At 35.9% G+C, this 21,829-nt stretch overlaps 1 protein-coding gene across 3 annotated transcripts in view; it reads right to left on the bottom strand.

The window, feature by feature from the left end:
• Lrp1b (LDL receptor related protein 1B) overlaps positions 1-21,829 on the bottom strand; it is a 2,026,300-nt gene that overhangs the window by 233,521 nt on the left and 1,770,950 nt on the right. For all 3 annotated transcript variants that reach the window (XM_021181392.3, XM_029472167.2, XM_029472172.2), the window contains exons 61-62: positions 4,099-4,287; positions 3,180-3,328 (exon numbers count right to left, since the gene is read on the bottom strand). In XM_021181392.3, the coding sequence (XP_021037051.1) occupies positions 3,180-3,328; positions 4,099-4,287 (338 nt within the window). The remainder of the gene's footprint in view (positions 1-3,179; positions 3,329-4,098; positions 4,288-21,829) is intronic.

Here is a 21,829-nt window from a genome sequence, read left to right as displayed (position 1 = left end):
TTAAAACTGAGAAACAGAACCAAAGCTACATGTGGAATAATTGCCAAGTAGGCCAAAATCCTATAGACCTAGCTGCACTCATAGGGAGATGCTCTATAGACCTAGCTGCACTCATAGGGAGGCGCTCTAAAGAAACAGATCCTGTACTTTTGATGATATGAGTGTCCTGGAGAACTTGTTGCATCTTACTGCAAACAAACTAAGGATACCTGAAAGCATATTGCCTGGCCTTTTAAATGTTAGACATCCTTCAGCTCAAATCTGGGAGACACCAAAAGAAGATAGTACCAATCTATCAATAGCCACTTAGAGTTTTAAAAGAATGTGAGTTGCTCTTCAAAGCCTTCAGGTGCTAAAGTAAACAGCAACTTCCCTAATGCCCCTAATGTCACTAGCAATCTCAGTGCCTTCAAATGCTTCTAGCATAAACATAGCAACTTCCCTAATGTCACTAAAAATCAAAACAAAAGTAGAAGGAGATGATATGGGGAAATTCCTTGGATAAATTTAGAGCCCAGATTATTGAATTGCACTTCTGGGTTTTTTGTTTTGGTTGTTTTTGGTTTTTGGTTTTTGGTTTTTGGTTTTTGGTTTTTGGTTTTTGGTTTTTGGTTTTTGGTTTTTGGTTTTTGGATTTTGGTTTTTGGTTTTTGGTTTTTGGTTTTTGGTTTTTGGTTTTTGGTTTTTGGTTTTTGGTTTTTGGTTTTTGGTTTTTGGTTTTTGGATTTTGGTTTTTGGTTTTTGGTTTTTGGTTTTTGGTTTGTTTTGTTTTTTGTTTGTTTTTTGTTTTTTGTTTTTTTGCTTGACAATACTTAGTCTGTATAAAAGGAAAAGAAAGTTCACAGTGTTTTGTTAAATTGAAAGTTGTATTATTTTTAAAGATTTCTGTACTATAAAATTAGAGCAACTGTAGAAATAATCCTTCAGATAATGATGTGAGAGGAACAGATTAGCTTCATAGTAACTGGAGGCATTTCTCTCCTAGCAAACATAAGGCCATAACCTCTTTCCCTGTCTCTCTGTGTCTTTCTGTCTCTGTCTCTGTCTCTCTGTCTCTGTCTCTGACTCTCCCTCTGTGTGTATGTATGTATATATGTATGTGTGTGTGTGTGTGTATGTGCCTGTGAGCATTTATACATGCATGTACACACACACTCACGATTACTTATAGTTTCTTAGGCAGAATTCCACTCTTGTGTTCGCTTGTCTGCAGTAAAACTCTGATCACCAGGGAACAAATGACTAAAGACTCCCTCGTAGAAAAATGGAAATTTGGAAATTTCACAAGTGAGTGCTAATAAAGTTTTTATTTTAAAATGTAAAAGGGTTACTTTCATCCTTAATTTTTACTGATATAAATAATGAGGTTGTTGAGAATATTTTCCACTGGCTTACATTTCCATCACATATATTCTGTACAGCAAACCTCTGTCACCTCTGCTATGAGATCAGGACTATGATGTCTCACTAGGGTGTCTTCAGCTTAAACTGAAGACATACACTCATATATTTCAGCTGCAGTAGGGATGAAGGTAACTACTATTATTTCATCTGAGGAATTGTGTCCATTTAATTATTATAAAAGTATTTTGAAAATATTATTTCACTTATCTAAAACCCATTTTTAAAGGTCATTTTCTCTTGATGTAGTGGACATTAGGTCAGGTAACAAAGGTTCCATCCTGGCTGATGAATGCCTCTCTTTCTGGAAATGTAGTTTAGATATCTTGAGAGTAGCTGTACTTTTCTTTTAAGTTTGATTATTTTGGTTGTTTTATCTCCATACAAATTTAAACTCTTTCATTATAAAATTAAAATTGTTCAGTATTTACACCATACACTTAGCTATATTATTGAAACTTTGCTGAGTCCTTAATATCATAAAAATATAATCTATAAGACATACATAATGAGAGTGCTATGGCTTGTGTTCTCTCACAATGCTCTCATTAAGACATACATAATGAGAGTGCAATACCTGTGTTCTCTTACAGTGCTCTCTAAATTGCTCACCATTTGCCTTCACTACTGCGACCTTAGATTTAAGAGCCACCAGAAATATACAATAAATTTGGTTTCTTCATAAATTCACAGGTTTATGGAATTCTGTTACATAGCATAAGGAAATGGATTAAGTTAATTGTCCAAATTAAAAGATGAGAAAAGACACCAGAAAACTTAAGAAACAAACCCAGATGACCCCATGAGGATGAAGCAGAACCAGGGGAGTAGCCAGATTGTGTTCCATTCATCAGATGCCCTTAATATCTACCAATACTGGCTTCATGTGTGGTAAGTTCAGTTCTGTATTCAGAGGTGAGCTGAGCTGGTACTGGCTTCTCAGTTTCAGAGAAGCTCAGTTGAAAAGAAAGTCTTTGGCAAGCATGTTCCCGTTGGCTGCCAAAAATGAGCCAAGTCTGAGCATAGAATTTAAAGAATAAATTTATTCTTTAATTAAATACCCTTGCCTTATTTATCAACTTGATTTCAAATCAAAACAGATATTGACTCTAGTGAAACAATGTGTAGGTTCTAGTGTCATATGCCTACTGTATAAAAATATAATAAAGTTAATACAATTAACTACATACTATTAATTCTCATTAAGTAGGATTTTTTTCTGGAATATCTTCATTGAGAATAAACAAAGTTTGATTGGTTATTTCACAAGTAAATTACATATTCAATAAAGCCAATCATTCTTCATTCAATTAACCCTTTCATTGTGTTTGCAGAGTGTGATGGTAAGGCAGGGTTTATTATCCAGAATCTAACTTGATTATTTAAACTCCATCTTTACTACATATTTCCTTTATCACAATTTCTTTTGACCTGTGTAAAATGCCCTCGAATCCTGCAGTTCCTCTCTTAGAGTATTGGAGTCATAATTTTCTCTGAATATTGGTACAATTGGTTTCTTTTCTCTTTATCTTCTGGCCTCTATTTTTTCTCTAATTCTGCTAGTCTTATTCTAAGCATTTGCATTAAATTGTTTTTCCCTTATTCCATGACCAGTGTCACAGAATGAGTATTATAGTCCTAGAATGATCACCTATTTTACTGTACAAATAACAAAACAACTAGTTTTTATCTTTCTTATGACCACAAGCAAACTCAGACCAAATATTAATAGCAATACACACAAACAACAGAGGAGATGATTTCATAACTCAACTTACCTGACTGGCTGTGCAGTTGGACAAGCAAGTTCTATTATCAGCTGCAAGGTAGAAGTTGGTAGGACATGCACAGGTGTGGGTCTTCCCAGGGCCTAAAAGGCACAAATGGCTGCAACCTCCATTATTTACTGTGCAAAGATGTTTGGAGACTAAGGGCAAGAAATACACAGCAAAACACAATTATCAAGACCAGTAATGTAATATGATGTTGAATGTTCAAGTTTATAATTTATAGTTGAATAAAGCTTTGTGATTTGCAGCTATTAAAGTTATGGGTATATTTTATGAATGCTATTCTATCTCTGATTTCATTCATTTTAAATGGCTTCTAAAAAAACCAATCATGTTAGTTAAAAATAATCACTCATCAATAAGGTAAACAAAGACTAGAAGCATTTGGGATAAAATAACACATATGTTCAGAAATATAAATGTAAAATAAAACAATGAAACAATGAACTACAACAAAAAGCATGAAGTTTTGTCTTTTAGTACAGGAAAGCGGTCAGACATTTACTCCACATGGTCTTGTAGTATCCTATGAGGCACAGTAAATATCTCCAATTTTAGTATCCCAAACTATTGAAATAGAATTCTTTGTAGCCAGAGTTCTGGAAACTAAGCACCCGAGAGCTCGACAGTAATGAATTATTCTAATGATGTATTATTTCATTGTTTTCAACTCAGTTTAGTATGATTTGAACAAATCAATAAACCTTTATGCTATTATTGAGCATCTAATCACATGCTGCAATAGAAGTATTTGATATGAACTGGCTTTATCGTGTAAGATAAAGCTAAACCATGGAATCAGATCATTCTTATCAAGAATGAAATTAGACTTAATCTTGAAATTAAAAAAATGAAATGTTGCTGAAAGATGTTAATGCATTATGAAAACCATGGAAAGAATAATTACCATCGGGTTGTCTATAAGAATGATACACCTGGATATCTGTGATGGCATGCCATGAGTTAATCAGTGAAAGTCTGTCTGCTCCCGAGGTTTTATGGACACGGCTGAGTGACTTGGTTTTCCCATCAGTCCAGTAGATGTAGTCTTCAAACAAAGTTAGTGCAATCACCCCTGGAATATCTTGATTAGGGACTGTAATAGGAGATGGTAAGATTAATGTTCAGTCTTGGAGGACTGCCAGTTAAACTATTTAACGCTACATGGGCAGACAGATACTACAGCTACAGAGCTTCTGAATAATTGCTATGACAACCTGACAGGTTGGCGAGGTTCTTTATTACTGGTTAAGAGAATGCAAAAGAGAATGCACCAGAGTTTACTATGCTCATATTTAGCTTGATTTAACAACTGGGAAGAAAATGAATGCTATCAAGTTCACCATTATAGGAAATAAGTAGTAACCAATATTGAAAATTCAAAATATGGAGTCAGTCCCCCCTCTCTCTGGCCCCCCCTTTCTGTCTCTGTCTCTCTCCCTCTGTGTCTTTCTCAGTCTCTCTCTCTCTTTCTCTCTCTCTCTCTCTCTCTCTCTCTCTCTCTCTCTCTCTCTCTGTGTGTGTGTGTGTGTGTGTGTTGCCTGTACTTCATACAGTAGATTTTGAATTTCTTCTTTAAAGTTAATTGATTAGCTTCTGCCACATAAAATGATTACATAATACTTCCAAGATGAAATGTCTACTATCTGAAAGTAGAGTGCCATTAAACAACTATAAAGCATTTAATTTCATTTAAATCATTGAGATTTTATGCTTGTTTTCATCTTAAGTTGATGTAAGACTGAAAGAAAAAATATATAAAGCAATTTGGCTGCTTATTTCAATTATTCTTTAATTATGACATTTATTATAAATGAGGATTTAAATATAAACACTGATTGACAATCACAGTATGAATAAGAGTCCTGGTGGCAAATAAATGTAATACATACTTTGGCGCTGACCAGGTTTGTCTTTTCAAGAATAATTTTTCGATGAAGAATTGTTTGGCATGTGTTCAAATTTTTCAAGCACAAAATATGTTGCAAATGATAATAGATTTTTTCCAGCTTCTGAATTATCAAAGTTATCAAATAGTAAATTTCGGAAAAAGAAAAATTTGAGATATGTACAAAATACCTAATATGTTGGGTATTTAACTTTTAATGTTCCAAGAGAAAGTTAACTAATGCAATTTTGGCAATACCATTTTTTCATTATTAGATTTTAATGAATGAAAATTAATGTTTGACATGTTCAGTAGCAACTGGGAAAATATCAGAGTTTCAGTACAATTTATCATGTTCATGGAAATATAAGGCATCTTTTTAAAGTGCAATAAATTTGTGTTGTCAAAAAAGGAGACATTTTAAAACTCTCATGTATTGTGTTTAAGATAAATCAAATAGAATCTGAGAATTTACTATGATTCAGTCACAAATAAAAGAAAGAAAATGGGATTAATGAACTTTCACATTAAATCATTTATTATCAATCGTATGGGTTCTATAAAGGAATGTACCTAGACAAGAAACTGTATATATGAAAAAAGATAGAATTTGAGAGAATTTTGAAATATTAGGCATTAGGAATTCTTGAGTTTAGTTCCCCTTGTCCTTGAAACTTACCTCTCCCTGTAACCTGTGTTATTTAGACAGAACACATGTCTAAATAAGTTAAGTCCAATTGAGTAGAAAAATGAGAAGCACACTTAACCATAAAGAATCGCATACACTATGGATACAGACTACTCCAGTGCTCTTCCTCTGCTTTAAATGCCAAAATAAAATAAAAAATAAAAAGGTAGCAATTGGGTGAATCATGGTGTATAGGTTCAGCTTTATTTTAAACTTTCCCAACCTGTCATATGTATTTTTAAATACACAGAAATATTCAATTTATATATCTTTGAACTTAAAGAAATTAATTATAAAATTACTATAGGCTCAAAGTTCATCATTACCTTAAACTCCCAGTCTACAGAGATTCAATTAACTTCTGTGGAAAGACACAGTTATTGTAAAAATTGGTAAACTAGTACCAACTAGTATTTTGAAAGTAGTATAATCATTCCCAATACACAGAACTAACTGGCACTTAGTTATACTTCTAAGTACCTGGGTGCCTCAGAAGTATCCTAAAATAGCATTTCCTAGTTCAGCAAACATCTTTCAGTCCTAAATACAAAGAAAACTGAGTATAGCAATACTGCAGTGGGGTAATAACTATATACTTTATTTCATCTAAAATTGCCAAAACTCTATTGTGAAGATTTATATACTTTATCTCATATTGCCAAAACTCCATTATGAAGTATTATTCTTCTCAATACTTATTCATGCAAAGAAGAGGTGGTCAAAATGACTAAGTGACAAACTGGTTTTAGAATGCGAATTATTTCTCTGCTGCTAAGATCCTAGCACTTCACCATCCCTGTACTTCACTTAAGAAGATGGAGCTGGCAGAGCAAGAAAACCAAAGATTCATGTCTTATGCTTTCTTAATAACCTTAATAACTGCATTGTGTTGTAATGATCTCCAAATATGGGCAAATTACTGGATAAGTAACTAAGTATGACCTTCTTTAAAATTTTTGTTATTAAATAGTCACCAAAAATGTATGGGCATCAGGGTCCATGAACTGGCTAAGCCCAAAAAGGTGCGTGTTAACCAAGCCTAATAACTAGGGTTTGATTAAAAGGGGAGAACTATAGGGGTAGCCTGTGAGCATACACTCATACAATTTGATAAAAATTAAAAATCTATTACTTCAGCAAAGCAACATCTTATTTACACTGGATAACATGTAACTAAAAGTCCTGAACCTGTAGAAAGTTCAGGTCAACATGAATGTAGTCTATTTTCTCAAACTGTCTTTCTTTTTGTTTCAATTTTCTGTTTGGCACTGAAGTACAGAATTGGCACTGTTTGCTTTATAATAAAATTCTAAGTCTCCCATCTGGTCAATATACTTTCTTCTCAAACACCATCAAACACTGTCACTGTGTACATAGAAAATGAAGCTAAAATACAAAACTATGCTTACAGGTGAGAAACTGTGTCAATCCATCTAATCTGACCTAGTTCATCAAAATGGTCTTCTCAGGAACCAGGATACCATCAGGGCCACAAACCACACCAACAGAAATCAAGCAAAAGATGGTAAATCAAGATGAAATACTCCTCCACCATACAGTGTGAGATTCTTCTGTCGGGACTGGATCTCCTCAGAAGGGCTTAAGTGTTTATTTATACTGTGATGAAAATAATTGCAGTATATATTAACTGCAAAATGACAAGTGTAAATGAATGTGTGCCGTGTTTTCCTCGATTAACATAGAAGATTTCAACCTACATTGATTACATAAAACATATTTGAATTAAACATTGCATTTCCACATAAGAAACTAGGCTTACTGTCACGAATCAAATACTTTGTTTGCTTATATATTTTACACTGCAAATACATAGATGTATACATGCACACATACATTAAATATGCATGTACATAAATGTAAGATATCTTTAACTGTGACATACACACACACTTCAGAGCACTAAGAAAGATGTTTTACAATGAAATTAGACAACTAATTGATCTGAAAAACTATCTTCTTGGAATGAGATGGTATAAGAGGAATACTGAACAAACACTACCAAAGCAATATGGAAAGATTTAGGGGCAACAGTAGCAATATTTTCTCAAAATTATGTATCTATAATTTAAATGCAAATGTAACATGAATATTATACATGACTTTATGACTTAATAGGAAAGCAATCAGAGAAGAAACTTAAGGAATGTTTTATCTTCAGTATTTAAAGGGTACACAAAAAAGAAAGAAAAATGGAAATGATAGATTGGCTGTAGTTTAATGAGTGATTAGTATATGATTAAAATCCTTACTATAGTTGTTTTTATTCAATAGTCAATGGCATTGGCATTGTCTATTGAAATCTTTCCAGCATTCTGCTCAAGCACTAGGCTTCTAATTCTCATTTCATCAACTATATATTTCAGGAGAATGTAACTGATATTTGGCAAAGCATAGTATCAAGTAATACTCACTTTGTAGTTTTCTATGTCATTCAATTTGGAGAGTATCCATGGTTATATGATACCAAAGATAAAAGATAAAAGATGGCACCAGGGTGTGCTTCTGGCACTGGTGCAAGCCTTGATGCTTGAAACATTGTCAAGCATTATAGACTACTCAGTACTGGATAGCATCTAACAAGCTAAATAAAGTACAGTTCTTGATAGCAGTACCCTAATTTCATATTTTTGATTTGACTTTGAATATAGAATAACAAAAATTAAAAGAAAGTTTCCTTTTGAAAAACCCCATAATGTTATGGAGGGTACACTGGGATGCTGGCAGAATTGCCTTGATTAGCAGCACCATACCAAGTAGATATTCTACTAGCAGGCTCTGATTAGCCTCTAATTTCTCATGTAAGAATGACTTTTTGCATTCAAGTACTACTTTTATTATTTACTAACCCCTTTTTATATGTGTTTTGCATGGTGAGTTTGCCTATGTGTGTGTAATGAATCTGGGTTAAATGCATGCAGATACCAGAGGACAGTGGTAGTGTTTCCTCTATTACTTTCCACCTTAGATTTTGGGACAGTTTTTCTCACTAAACTGAAGTTGTGTGTTTATCCACGATGGTTGGCTAGAGAGATCTGGACCTCCCCCTGAACAGCTGCTATGTTCTAGAATTATTGGTTTTTAAGTATGTTTTGTGGATTTGCACTCAAGTCTTCTTGCTTTATTACCTTTAAGTTGTATTTTTTTTTAAAGATTTATTTATTTATATTTTATATGTAAGTACACTGTAGCTGTCTTCAGACACCCCAGAAGAGGGAGTCAGATCTCATTACAGATGGTTGTGAGCCACCATGTGGTTGCTGGGATTTGAACTCTGGACCTTCGGAAGAGCAGTCGGGTGCTCTTACCCACTGAGCCATCTCTCCAGTCCCAAGTTGTATTTTTTTTTTAATTGTTGTTTTACACCTATGTTGCAGTTCGAATGTGAATGGCCCCATAAGCTCATATATTGACTCCCAGTTGGTGGAACAAGTTGGGAATGATTAGGAAGTATGGTCTGATTAGAGAGGGTGGGCTCTGAAGTTCCTATAGCCTACTGTCATTCCAAATTAGTTCTCTTTCTTTCTGCCTCCTACTTGTGGATCAGATATAAGGCCTCAGCTACTGCTCCAATGCATGCTTGCAGGTCAGCTGCCATGCTGCTCTTAATGGTGGTCATGGCCTCTAACCTTCTGAAACTGTGAGTCCCAGTTACTGTTGTCTTTTACAAGTCAGTTTGGTCATGGTGACTGTACAGCAATAAGAAATAACCAGGAAAACCCACAGCCTTTTAATTTATTAGGTAAAAATATCTATATAGACTTGATCAATTTCTAAGTTAAAACAAAGTTAGATAGGACAATCACCAGATTATGGGATGCTCTTACAATGTAACCAAGTTAAAGGAGAACTAAAGATCATGATTGGTTTTTATTTATATTATACAATATGCATTTATTGATTATGCCTTGTGTATTATTTGGAAATACCTGAATAAAATTACCTGTTAAGGTTAAACTGGCTCTTTCTTTATAAATTCATACATTTGAAAGAATAATCTCCTGATACTGTAATGGTGACCAACCTTTCTAATCAAACTTAAATCATCTTGTCCTTTCTTAATATATTCTAAGACTCTTCCAACTGCTTTATTTGCAATACCATCAATGTTAATAGCAAGCCACTCTACACTTGAAATATTCAGAATATTGCCATAATTTTCAACAAAAACTCTAAAAGTCAAACAGGCTTGGTCAGATGTCTTGCAAACCCTAAGGTACCACAGATTCTCTAGACTACTGTGCACAGCAAATCTTTCAATCACCATACATCTAGAAAGCAAGACATTCCATAAGAAAACAATATCTTTACACTAAGAATCTTTACACTAATGGGGGCTGGTGAGATGGCTCAGTGGGTAAGAGCACCCGACTGCTCTTCCGAATGTCCAGAGTTCAAATCCCAGCAACCACATGGTGGCTCACAACCATCCGCAGCGAGATCTGGCGCCCTCTTCTGGAGTGTCTGAAGACAGCTACAGTGTACTTACATATAATAAATAATTCTTTAAAAAAAAAAAAAAAGAATCTTTACACTAATATCTTTACTGCTCTACAGAGGATAATAGAAGAAAAAGGCCAGCCCAAAAATGCTAAATACACCCAAGAAAACAAAAAACTAATAATTTTATAGCAAAACCAAGAGAAGAGACCACACACACACACACACACCACCACCACCACCACCACCACCAATATCAAAATAACAGGAACAAACAATCATTGGTCATTAATATCTCTCAACACCAATGGACTCAATTATCCAATAAATAGACACACGCTAACAGAGTGGATGTGCAAACAGGATTCATCATTCTGTACATATAAGAAACAGACCTCAGCAACAAAGATGGTCAATAAAGGCCATCTTAAGGAGAATTGTTTTCCAATCAAATAGATTCAAGAAACAAGCCCAAGTAGCCATTCTGATACCTAATAAAATAAAGTTTCAATCAAAAGTAATCAAATGAGATAGGAAAGTACACTTCATAATCATCAAAGAGAAAATCCACCAAGATGATGTCTCAGTTCTGAACATCAATTGCCCAAATGCATGAGTATATGCATTCATAAAATAAACATTACAAAAGCTTAGGTCACACATCAAACCTCCCACATTAATAGTGGGAGACTTCAACATCCCATTTTCACCAATGGTCCAGTCATCTAAACTACACCTAAACAGAGAAATAATGAAACTAACAGAGGTTATGAATCAAATGGACCTAACAGATATCTACAAAATATTTCACCCAAACATAGAAAAAAATTATACAGATTCTTCTTAGTACCTCATGAAACCTTTTCAAAAACTGACCATATAACTGGTAACAAAACATGCCTCAGCTGTCTCAAGTAAATTGAAATAACTCCTTGCTTCTTATTAGATCACCATGGTTTAAAACTCCACTTTAGTAACAACAAAAGCAAAAGAATGCTTATAAACTCATGTATACTGAATATCTACTAATCACTGAGCCAAAGAAATAAAGAAGGAATTCAAAGACTTTCTAGAATTAAAAGCACAAAATACCCAAACATATTTGACGTAAGGAAAATAGTGCTAAGAGGAAAGTTCGTAGCATTAAATGTCTTCCTAAAGAATTTGACCAGGCAGTGGTGGCACAGGCTTTTAATCCCAGTACTTGGGAGGCAGAGGCAGGAGGATTTCTGAGTTCAAGGCCAGCCTGGTCTACAAAATGAGTTCCAGGACAGTCAGGGTTATACAGAGAAACCCTGTCTCAAAAAAAAAAAAAAAAAAAAAAAAAAGAATTTGAAGAGTTCTCATTCTTTTGATTTAAATATACACCTGAGAGCTCTAGAAAAAAAAAAAAAAAGCAGCAAATATACCAAAGAGTAGATAGCAGGAAATATTCAATCTATAGTCAATTAGAATCAAAGAGAAACACACAAAGAATCAACAAAATCAAGAGCTGCTTCTTTAAAAAAGGCAACAAGACAGACAAACCCTTAGCCAAACTAACTAAAAGGCAGAGACAGTATATCAGTTGAAAAAATTAAAGAAAACGTCTGGTTTTCTAGATAGATACAACGTACTAAATTTTAATCTGATCCCATAAACAATTGAATAATCCTATAACCCTAAGGAAATATAAGCAGTAATTAGAAAGCTCCCAACAAAAGACAGCCCAGGACCAGAGACTCAGTTCTATCAGACTTTCAAAGGAGAACCAATATCAAAACTCCTTAAAATATTCCACGAAATAGAAACAGAAAGAATACTGCCAAACCCATTCTAAGAGGCCACAGTTACCCTGATATCTAAACTATACAAAGACTCAACAAAGAAAGTTTCAGACCAATTTCCCTTATGAACCTTGATGCAAAAATACTCAATAGCCGGGTGTGGTGGCTCAATAATACTCAATAAAATACTCTTTATATATATATATATACATATATATATATATATATATATATATATATATATATATGTATATATTTTGTTTTGTTTTGTTTTTTCGAGACAGGGTTTCTCTGTGTAGCCCTGGCTGTCCTGGCACTCACTTTGTAGACCAGGCTGGCCTCGAACTCAGAAATCCGCCTGCCTCTGCCTCCCGAGTGCTGGGATTAAAGGCGTGCGCCACCACGCCCGGCTATATATATATTTTTTTAATTAGGTATTTCCCTCATTTACATTTCCAATGCTATCCCAAAAGTCCCCCATACCTTTCCCCCCGCTTCTCTACCCACCCACTCCCACTTTTTGGCCCTGGCGTTCCCCTGTACTGGGGTATATAAAGTTTGCATGTCCAATGGGCCTCTCTTTCCAGTGATGGCCGACTAGGCCATCTTTTGATACATATGCAGCTAGAGTCAAGAGCTCCAGGGAACTGGTTAGTTCATAATGTTGTTCCATCTATAGGGTTGCAGATCCCTTTAGCTCCTTGGGTACTTTCTCTAGCTCCTCCATTGGGGGCCCTGTGATCCATCCAATAGCTGACTGTGAGCATCCACTTCTGTGTTTGCTAGGCCCCGGCATTGTCTCACAAGAGACAGCTATATCTGGGTCCTTTCAGCAAAATCTTGTTGGTGTATGCAATGGTGTCAGTGTTTGGAAGCTAATTATGGGATGGATCCCTGGCTATGGCAGTCTCTAGGTGGTCCATCCTTTCGTCACAGCTCCAAACTTTGTCTCTGTAACTCCTTCCATGTGTGTTTTGTTCCCAATTCTAAGAAGGGGCAAAGTGTCCACACTTTGGTCTTCGTTCTTCTTGAATTTCATGCGTTTAGCAAATTGTATCTTATATCTTGGGTATCCTAAGTTTCTGGGCTAATATCCACTTATCAGTGAGTACATATTGTGTGAGTTCCTTTGTGATTTGGTTACCTCGCTCAGGATGATGCCCTCCAGGTCCATCCATTTGGCTAGGAATTTCATAAATTCATTCTTTTTAATAGCTGAGTAGTACTCCATTGTGCAAATGTACCACATTTTCTGTATCCATTCCTCTGTTGAGGGGCATCTGGGTGCTTTCCAGCTTCTGGCTATCTTAAACCTAATCTAAGAACTCATCAAAAACTTCATCCACCATGAACAAGTAGACCTCATCCCAAGGTTGCAGAGGTGGTTTAATATATGAAAATCTATCAATATAATCCACCATATAAGCAAATTGAAAGAAAAACCATATGATCATCTAAGTATATATAAAAAATGGACTTTGACAGAACCCAATACCCCTTCAAGTCTTGAAGAGATCAGCAATATAAGGCACATGCCTAAACACAGTAGGGGCAATATACAGTAAGCCAATAGAGAACAGAAAATTAAATGAAAAGAAACTTAAATCAATTCTACCACAATCATGGACAAGACAAGACTGTCCACTCTCTCTATCCCTCTTCAGTATAGTACTTGAAGTTGTTGCTAGATCATTAAGACAACTAAAGAAGATCAAGGCAAAACAGATTGGAAAGAAAGAAGTAATTAGAAAGGAAGAAGTGAAAGTATCACTACTTGAGATGATGTAATATTGTAATAAGTGACACCAGAACTCTACAAAAGAACTCCTACAGCTGACAAACAGCCTCAGAAAAGTGGCTAGATGAAAAATTAACAAATTACCAAACAAAAAACCAGTAGTCCTACTTCATACAAATAATAACCTGGCTGAGAAAGAAATCAAGGAAACAATACCCGTCACAATAGCCACAAACAATATAAAATTCTGTATTGTAACTCTAAAGAAGCAAGTGAAAGATTCATATGACAGAAACTTCAAGTCTCTGAAAGAAGAAATTGAAGATATCAGAAGATGGAAAGATCTCCTGGATCGATAGGATTAACATATTAAAAATGTCCAATTTACCAAAACCTATCTAGAGGTTGAATGCAATTCCTATAAAAATTCCCACAAAATTCTCTGCAGACTTTGAAAGAACAATTCTCTACTTTATATGGAAAAACAAAAGACCCAGTCTGGTACAATAAAAAAATGTCTGGAGGTATTACCATCCCTGATTTCAAGCTGTAGTACAGGGCAATAATAATAAAAACTGCATGACATTGGTGTAGTAACAGACATGTTGATCAATGGAACCAAATTGAAGACCCAGAAATAAACCCACATACTTGAATTTTGACAAAGAAGCCAAAACTGTACAACAGAAAAGGGAGAGCATCTTCAACAAATGGTACTGGTGTAACTGCATGTTTTCATATAGAAGAATGCAAATAGAACTAATGCAAATAGAACTATATTTATCATCCTCCATAAAACCCAAGTCTAAATGGATCAATGACATTCAACTTAAAACCACATACACAGCCAGGCGGTGGTGGTGCATGCCTTTAATCCCAGCACTTGGGAAGTAAGGGCAGGTGGATTTCTGAGTTAGAGCCCAGTCTGGTCTGCACAGTGAGCTCCAGGTCAATCAGGGGTATACAGAGAAATCCTGTCTCGAAAAACAACAACAACAAATAATAAAATAAAATAAAGAAATAAAAACCCACATACACTAAATCTCATAAATGAGAAAGTGAGAAATAACCTTGAAGGCTGCAACTAATAAATGGTGCTTTGTGAAACTGAAAAGCTTACAGCCTACACATTGGGAAAAGAACATTTACAATCCTACATCTTAGAGAGGGCATAGAATATGTAAAGAATTCAAGAAGTTTGACAACAACAAACCAAATAGCACAATTTAAAAACTGGATACAAAGCTAAACAGAATTTTCGACAGAGGATTCTCAACTGGCCAAGAAGCACTTAAAGATATCTTTAACATCAGGAAAATGCTAATCAAAAGAACCCTGAGATTCCATATTATACCCATCAGAATGGTTAAGATAAAAAACTGAAGTGATAGCACTTGCTAGCAAGAATGTGGAGCTTGAAAAAAGAGCTACCATTGTTACTGGGAGTGAAATTTTGTACTACCACTCTGGAAATCGATCTGGCTGTATTTCAGAAAATTGAGAATAATTCTATCTGAAAACCCAGGTATACCTCTCCTGAAAATATACCCAGTGATGCCATTCCACAAAAAACACCTAGTCACAACAGCTTTATTTGTAATAACCAGAAGGTGGAAACAAACCAGATGGCTCTCAATCAAAAAATGGATACATATTATGTGGTCCATTCACACAATGGAATACTACTCAGGTATTAAAAACAAGGACTTCATGGATTTTACAGTCAAATGGGTAGAACTTGGGAATATCATTCTGAGTGAGGTTACCCAGACCCAAAGAGAAATGCATAATATGCACTCACTTGTAAATAGATATTAGCAGAAAATTACAGGATACCCATGCTACATTCCTCAGATCCAAAGTAGCTAAACAAGAAGGAAGGCCCAAATGAGGATGCTTGACTCTCACTTAAAATGGTCATAGTAAAATAGTCATAGAAGACAAATAGATGGAGCCCATCTCCACCAGAGGAACTAGATGGAAAGAGGGATGGGAAATGGAATATGAGGTTCAGAATCAAGTGTTGCTCGGAGAGACAGGATAGAGTACCAGAGCAGCAGGAGAATTAATGGAAATTGGTGGCTGGCAGGTGTGGTGGAGTATCTCTAGGATGTGGCAGAGACCTGGGATGGAGAAGGTTCTCAGGACTCTATGGGAGTAACTTTAGCTTACACTTCTAGCAGTGGGGACATGGGACCTGAAGTGGTCATCTCCTGTAGCCAGACAGGTGCATCAAGGGATGGATAAGGACCCATCCATAAAACTTTTGACCAAAAATTTGTCCTGTCTGCAAGAAATGCAGGGACAAAGATGGACCACTGACTGAGGAGGAAATGGTCAACTAATACCTGGTCCAACTTGAGACCCATCCCAAAGGCAAGCACCAATCCCTGAAATATTGATGATGCTCTGTTATGCTTACAGACAAGAGTTTAGCATAACTGTCCCCTGCAAGGTTTCATTCAACAGCTGCAGAAGCCTATAACTAAATATTGGACAGAAATCAGGGCTGTGTATAGAAGAGTTAGGGAAGGGTTTGAATGCTTCTAAGAGGATAGCAACTCCACAGAAAGATCAACAGAATCAACTAATCTGGACACTTTGGAGCTCTCAGAGACTGAACCAATAGTCAAAGACCATATTTGTACCGGACCTAAGCTTCCTGCATGTAAGCAGCTAAGGTACATCTTGGTCTTCCTGTGGGTGCTCCAATAAATGAGACAGATGCTATAACTAAAGCTGTGGCCTGTCTGTGGATCCTGTTACCCTAACTGGGCTGCCTTCTCTATCCTCTGGAAGAGAATGCACTTAGCCCTTTAGAGACCTGATGTAACAGGTTGGGGAGAAACCCTGGGGGTTCTCCATCCTCCCAGCAGAGAAGAAGAGGTGGGGATAGGAGGAAAGATTGTGTGAGAGAGAAACCAGAGGCAGGGAGGGCAGTGATTTGAGTGTAAAGTGAATAAATAAATTAATGGATGAATATAAAATGTGAGATAGAATTATAACCTACAAAAAAGACACACTATAGGCAATATTACACAGAATCCTTTACCTTCCTGCAATTGTAATACATATTTTGAGACTGCTTTGACTAACAGCAAAAATTCTCTGCTTGGGCCTGAAATGCCCAATAAATAGCTAAAAACGGGATAAGGTTCATGAAGATTGGCTCCTTCAACTTTCTTTTATTGTTTGTTTATATGTATGTATGTATGTATGTATGTATATATGTATGCACGTATGTATGAATTTTTGGTTTTTCCAGACAGGTTTTCTCTATGTAGCCCTGACTGTACTGGAGTTCTCGCTATAGAATAGGTTGGTCTCAGACTCACAGAGATCTTCCTGTCTCTGCTTCCCAGTGCTGGGATTAAAGGCATGTGTCATCCCCACCCAGCTTATTTATCTTTTTTGAGTCCAGTTCAATACTACTGTATGTCAGCATGTAGATTATTTAAATGCTTGTCAGAAAAAGCTGGTGAGCTTTCCCTTTCAAGGCTGAAGATAGGAAGAGGAACCAACGACTTTTCAGCAAATTGAAAAATACCAGCCTCAATGGAGTCCATTTCTAGTCCCATGATTGCCAAATGGAAATCTCCAGTTACAGCCATTTATATTCCACATCACAAACCTGACCATTCCATGATGTGACTGATCCCAACTTGTAAGCAGGAACAAACATATTATGTAACCTAGGTTTTCCCAATCTAGGATCGTAGTTCTAATAGATATACCATGAAATGCAAATGGAGGTTGTCCACTGATGTTTCAAATACTGAAATATTCTCAGCAAAAAGTTGAGGATTGCCTGCACACCTCATTACAGGGGAAATCCCCTGACACCAATAAGATTGTGTGGGACCAGAACTGAAAAAAACAAAAAAACAAAAAACTATAGAACACAGTTTGGCCAATACTGATTAAATATGCACACTTTTGCCCATTTCTCTAAGGGCCCTCAGAGTCAATGTCAATTTCATAGAAGGCAGTGCTGATAAATCATGGCAAAATGAATAATAAATTCACTTGCTGCCCTTCATCTTTGCTCTTTACATTTGATTTCTGGGGTTAATGGTCACATCCATCTGCCAGAATTCCCATAATCAGGTATCTGATTTAGAACTCCAGTAGCAAAATTGTGAACATGCTTCTGAAATAAAAACAGAACAGAAATGTAATACACAAGCATTTCTGAATGTGTTCTTGTTTGTCCCAGGGGAAGGCTGAAGTAAGGAGATAATTGATTTAAAACAATCACAATACCAATAATAAAAAACAAAAACAAAAACCAAGTACAAGCAAAGAGCCCCTCTCCAGGCTACAGGGGGTGGTTCAGTCATTAATGATGTTTGCTTCACAAGAATAAGGCTCTCATTTTGGTCTCCACCAGCAGGCAAAGCCAAGTTTCATTCTGAGTTTAGAAGCCCATAAATAGAGTGAGAAGCTAGCAGGGTCCCAGTAGCAGAAGCTAGCCGTGCTCAATAGCAGAACCAGCAAGTTCTATGCTCTGAAATAGACCCATGTGTCCAAAATATTAAAGCAAAAACAATAGCAGATGGCATCTAATATTGAAGTATTGCCTAGACACACAGAGAAACACACACACACACACAGACACACACACATTATCATTATTCACTCATGAATGCACACATATTTACTAGACATACATAATATAAATAAATTAATTAAAAAACAAATACCTCTGATTTAACCTTGGCTAAATTTCAAAAAAGAAACATACTAAAATCCTAGGCTGTGGACTGGACCAGAGCCTAGCAGCCTGTGGCAACAGAACCTCTGAGTTACACCTCCTCTACCCTAGTTTACCTTTCTGTACATATCTGCGAGTATGATGTTTTTTTCTTAATTAGGTATTTTCCTCAATTACATTTGCAATGCTATCCCAAAAGTCCCCCATACCCTCCCCCCTACTCCCCTACCCACCAACTCCCACATTTTGGCCCTGGCATTCCCCTGTACTGGGGCATATAAAGTTTGCATGTCCAATGGGCCTCTCTTTCCAGTGATGACCGATTAGGCCATCTTTTGATACATATTCAGCTAGAGTCAAGAACTCCGGGGTACTGGTTAGTTCATAATGTTGTTCCACCTATAGGGTTGCAGATCCCTTTAGCTCCTTGGATACTTTCTTTAGCTCCTCCATTGGGGGCCCTGTGATCCATCCAATAGCTGACTGTGAGCACCCACTTATGTGTTTGCTAGGCCCTGTCATAGTCTCACAAGAGAGAGCTATATCAGGGTCCTTTCAGCAAAGTCTTGCTAGTGTATGCAATGGCATCAGCATTTGGAGGCTGATTATGGGATGGATTCCTGGATATGGCAGTCTCTAGATGGTCCATCCTTTTGTCTCAGCTCCAAACTTTGTCTCTGTAACTCCTTCCATGGGTGTTTTGTTCCCAATTCTAAGAAGGGGCAAAGTGTCCACACTTTGGTCTTCGTTCTTCTTCAGTTTCATGTTTTGCAAATTGTATCTTATATCTTGGGTATAGTGTTTCTGGGCTAATATCCACTTATCAGTGAGTACATATCATTTGAGTTCTTTTGTGATTGGGTTACCTTACTCAGGATGATGCCAACCAGGTCCAACCATTTGCCTATGTTTTAAGTGACCAAAAGCTCAAATAAAAGTAGTTCTTAAATTTCCGTATTTTTAAAATATATATTATGCTACTTCCCCAGTAGCATGCTATCATGATATCGGTATTTATGGGATACCATTTGAATATTTAAAAAGCCACATAGAACAGTCCCTTTAAAACATAAATTAGATTCTCAGAGAGATGAAACAACCATAGAATATATTGTGACTAAACCTCAAGGTTGAATACGGACATTTTTATAATGAACACCTTCAGGACCAGGATACAACATTATCCTTTAAAGGAACAGGGAGAGTTGACATAATTGTATAGAATTCTTTAGTTTATCCACTACATGAAATACAATTCACTGACGAGATATAGTTTGGAATTCTATCCAACACTTGATCTTCACAGAAATAGGTCAATTAGTAAAACTTCCAACAAATGCATATCCATCTTATCTGCACGTGCACTTAGAAACCAGCTCAAAAGTTGAGGCGAAGCTACTACAATAAATAAATAAAATCTCATGATCAGAAATGCCTTCTCATTTCAGCATTTGCTTTGGCAAGACACCATCTTCCTAATATATCATGAGTTCAAGGAAACAGTTAATAAAAAGTGGGATCAAAATCTGAATTTATGTCCTTTGACAAAGTAGAATGAACTTTGGTTCTCAATGGGACTTTCTGGTATTAAATTTGGCTTTTATTATGGAATCAGGATGTTTGCTTATGCCTTGTCATTGCTGAGGTTCCTTTCTGTAGACTTTAGTCATCTTATTTTAGTAACAAGCATCTGGCAAAAGACAAAAACCCTCAAATCCTGTGAAAGGAATTTCCAAGCAAGATTTACAAGTTTTTGCAGACTCAGGAGATAGTTTGGATATCAAAGTATCTAAAAATATTACATACTAGGCTTTGGAAATAAGTTGGTTTTATCTGTTTACCTATCATCCATCTGTCTGTCTGTCTGTCTATCTATCTATCTATCATCTATTGACACTCTGCTACTGAATGGGATTAGTGTTCCTATAAAAGGACCCTTGGAGTGTTTCTTCAATTCTTTTTACTATGTGAAGTGCATACAGGTCCTTCTATGAAGCAGGGCATTCTGGAAGTATCAAATATGCCAACTTCTGGATCGTGAATTTCCCAGCTTATAGACCTGGAGTAAGTAACAGGTTAGTATTGTTTATAAAATGCTACATAAAGAAGAATTTGTTCTCGAAGCTGAGATAAACTAAGGCAGTTGTTTTTATCATTCCTAATGCAGCAACCCTTTATTACGGATCCTCATGTTGTGGTAACCCCCAACCAACACTTACTTTATTGCTACTTCATATCTTTAACTTTGCTACTTTTATTTATGAATTATAACATACATATCAAATATGCTGGATATCTGATATGTGATTTCTGTGAAGAAGTCTTTCAAAAACAGTTTCTTGAAAGGGGTTGTGACCCACAGACTGAGAAACAGTGAACTAAGGCAGTAGTTTCTATTTTAAGTTATATTGTCTTATTTTCTCATCACTAAAGAAGCAAAAACAAAAAAGAAAAAAAAATACCCCAAGATTTGATGAGGTATAAACTTGAGTGTAGTTATGCTGTTTGTATTACAGATTTACTTTGTTTGTTCATTTATTGAATATGCTAAAACATACCATTTAAATGGACTCTAAAGAACTCAAGTAGATACACTTATATCTACATGTGCACATATATACATTGTAGACCTTGATGACATAGGGTATTACAAGCAGGCATTACTTTTTATCATTTTTAAAATATGCAATCTGTAGAGGAGAGAAAACACTTAAGCTTTGAAACTTGGCAGATTGCTGTTACAACTGAGTCTCTTGCTTATGATCTATTTGACTTTTTGCTAATTATTTAATCTCTGAACAAACTTTATTGATGTTAAATGGATTTCATAGAACTTGATGGGGTGAATATAGAAGCATCTACAATCTTGAACATAGTAAGACTTAAATAGTATTTATGAGATGGATAATGTGCACGGGTGCTTGGTTTAGAACATGATCACTCAAAGCCAAATTTGAAAATATATATATTTAAAGTTATCAAATACAATATAATATGTAATATGTGCCAGGTTGTGGGATATTCAGGGGTTACCCTCTCAGAGGAGAAGGGGAGATGTATGGGGGAAGGATTATGGGAACGGATGACCAGGAGGGGGATCAGTAAGCAGGGTGTAAAGTGAATATAGAAAAAAAAAAAAAAAACAGAACACAGAGGGGTTACTTTTTCCTGTCACTTTATATCCTGATATAAAACATGTACCTACTATGTACATCCCTAATCTTTCATTTGTAAGTTTGCTAATGTATCCTATTTATCTAATGAGTTAGTATTGAATATGACACTATATCCCTATTCATTCGCCTGGCTACAATCACTTCAAGCATTCTCTCCTGAAGTACTTTAACAGTGTTTAAATTGGTTGCCCTTCCAGGGTCATTCATTTT

This window comes from Mus caroli, unplaced genomic scaffold (genome assembly GCF_978045245.1).
Source record: "Mus caroli unplaced genomic scaffold, Mus_caroli_1 scaffold_2, whole genome shotgun sequence".
Lineage (NCBI taxonomy): Eukaryota > Metazoa > Chordata > Mammalia > Rodentia > Muridae > Mus > Mus caroli.
This window is presented reverse-complemented; position numbering and strand designations above follow the sequence as displayed.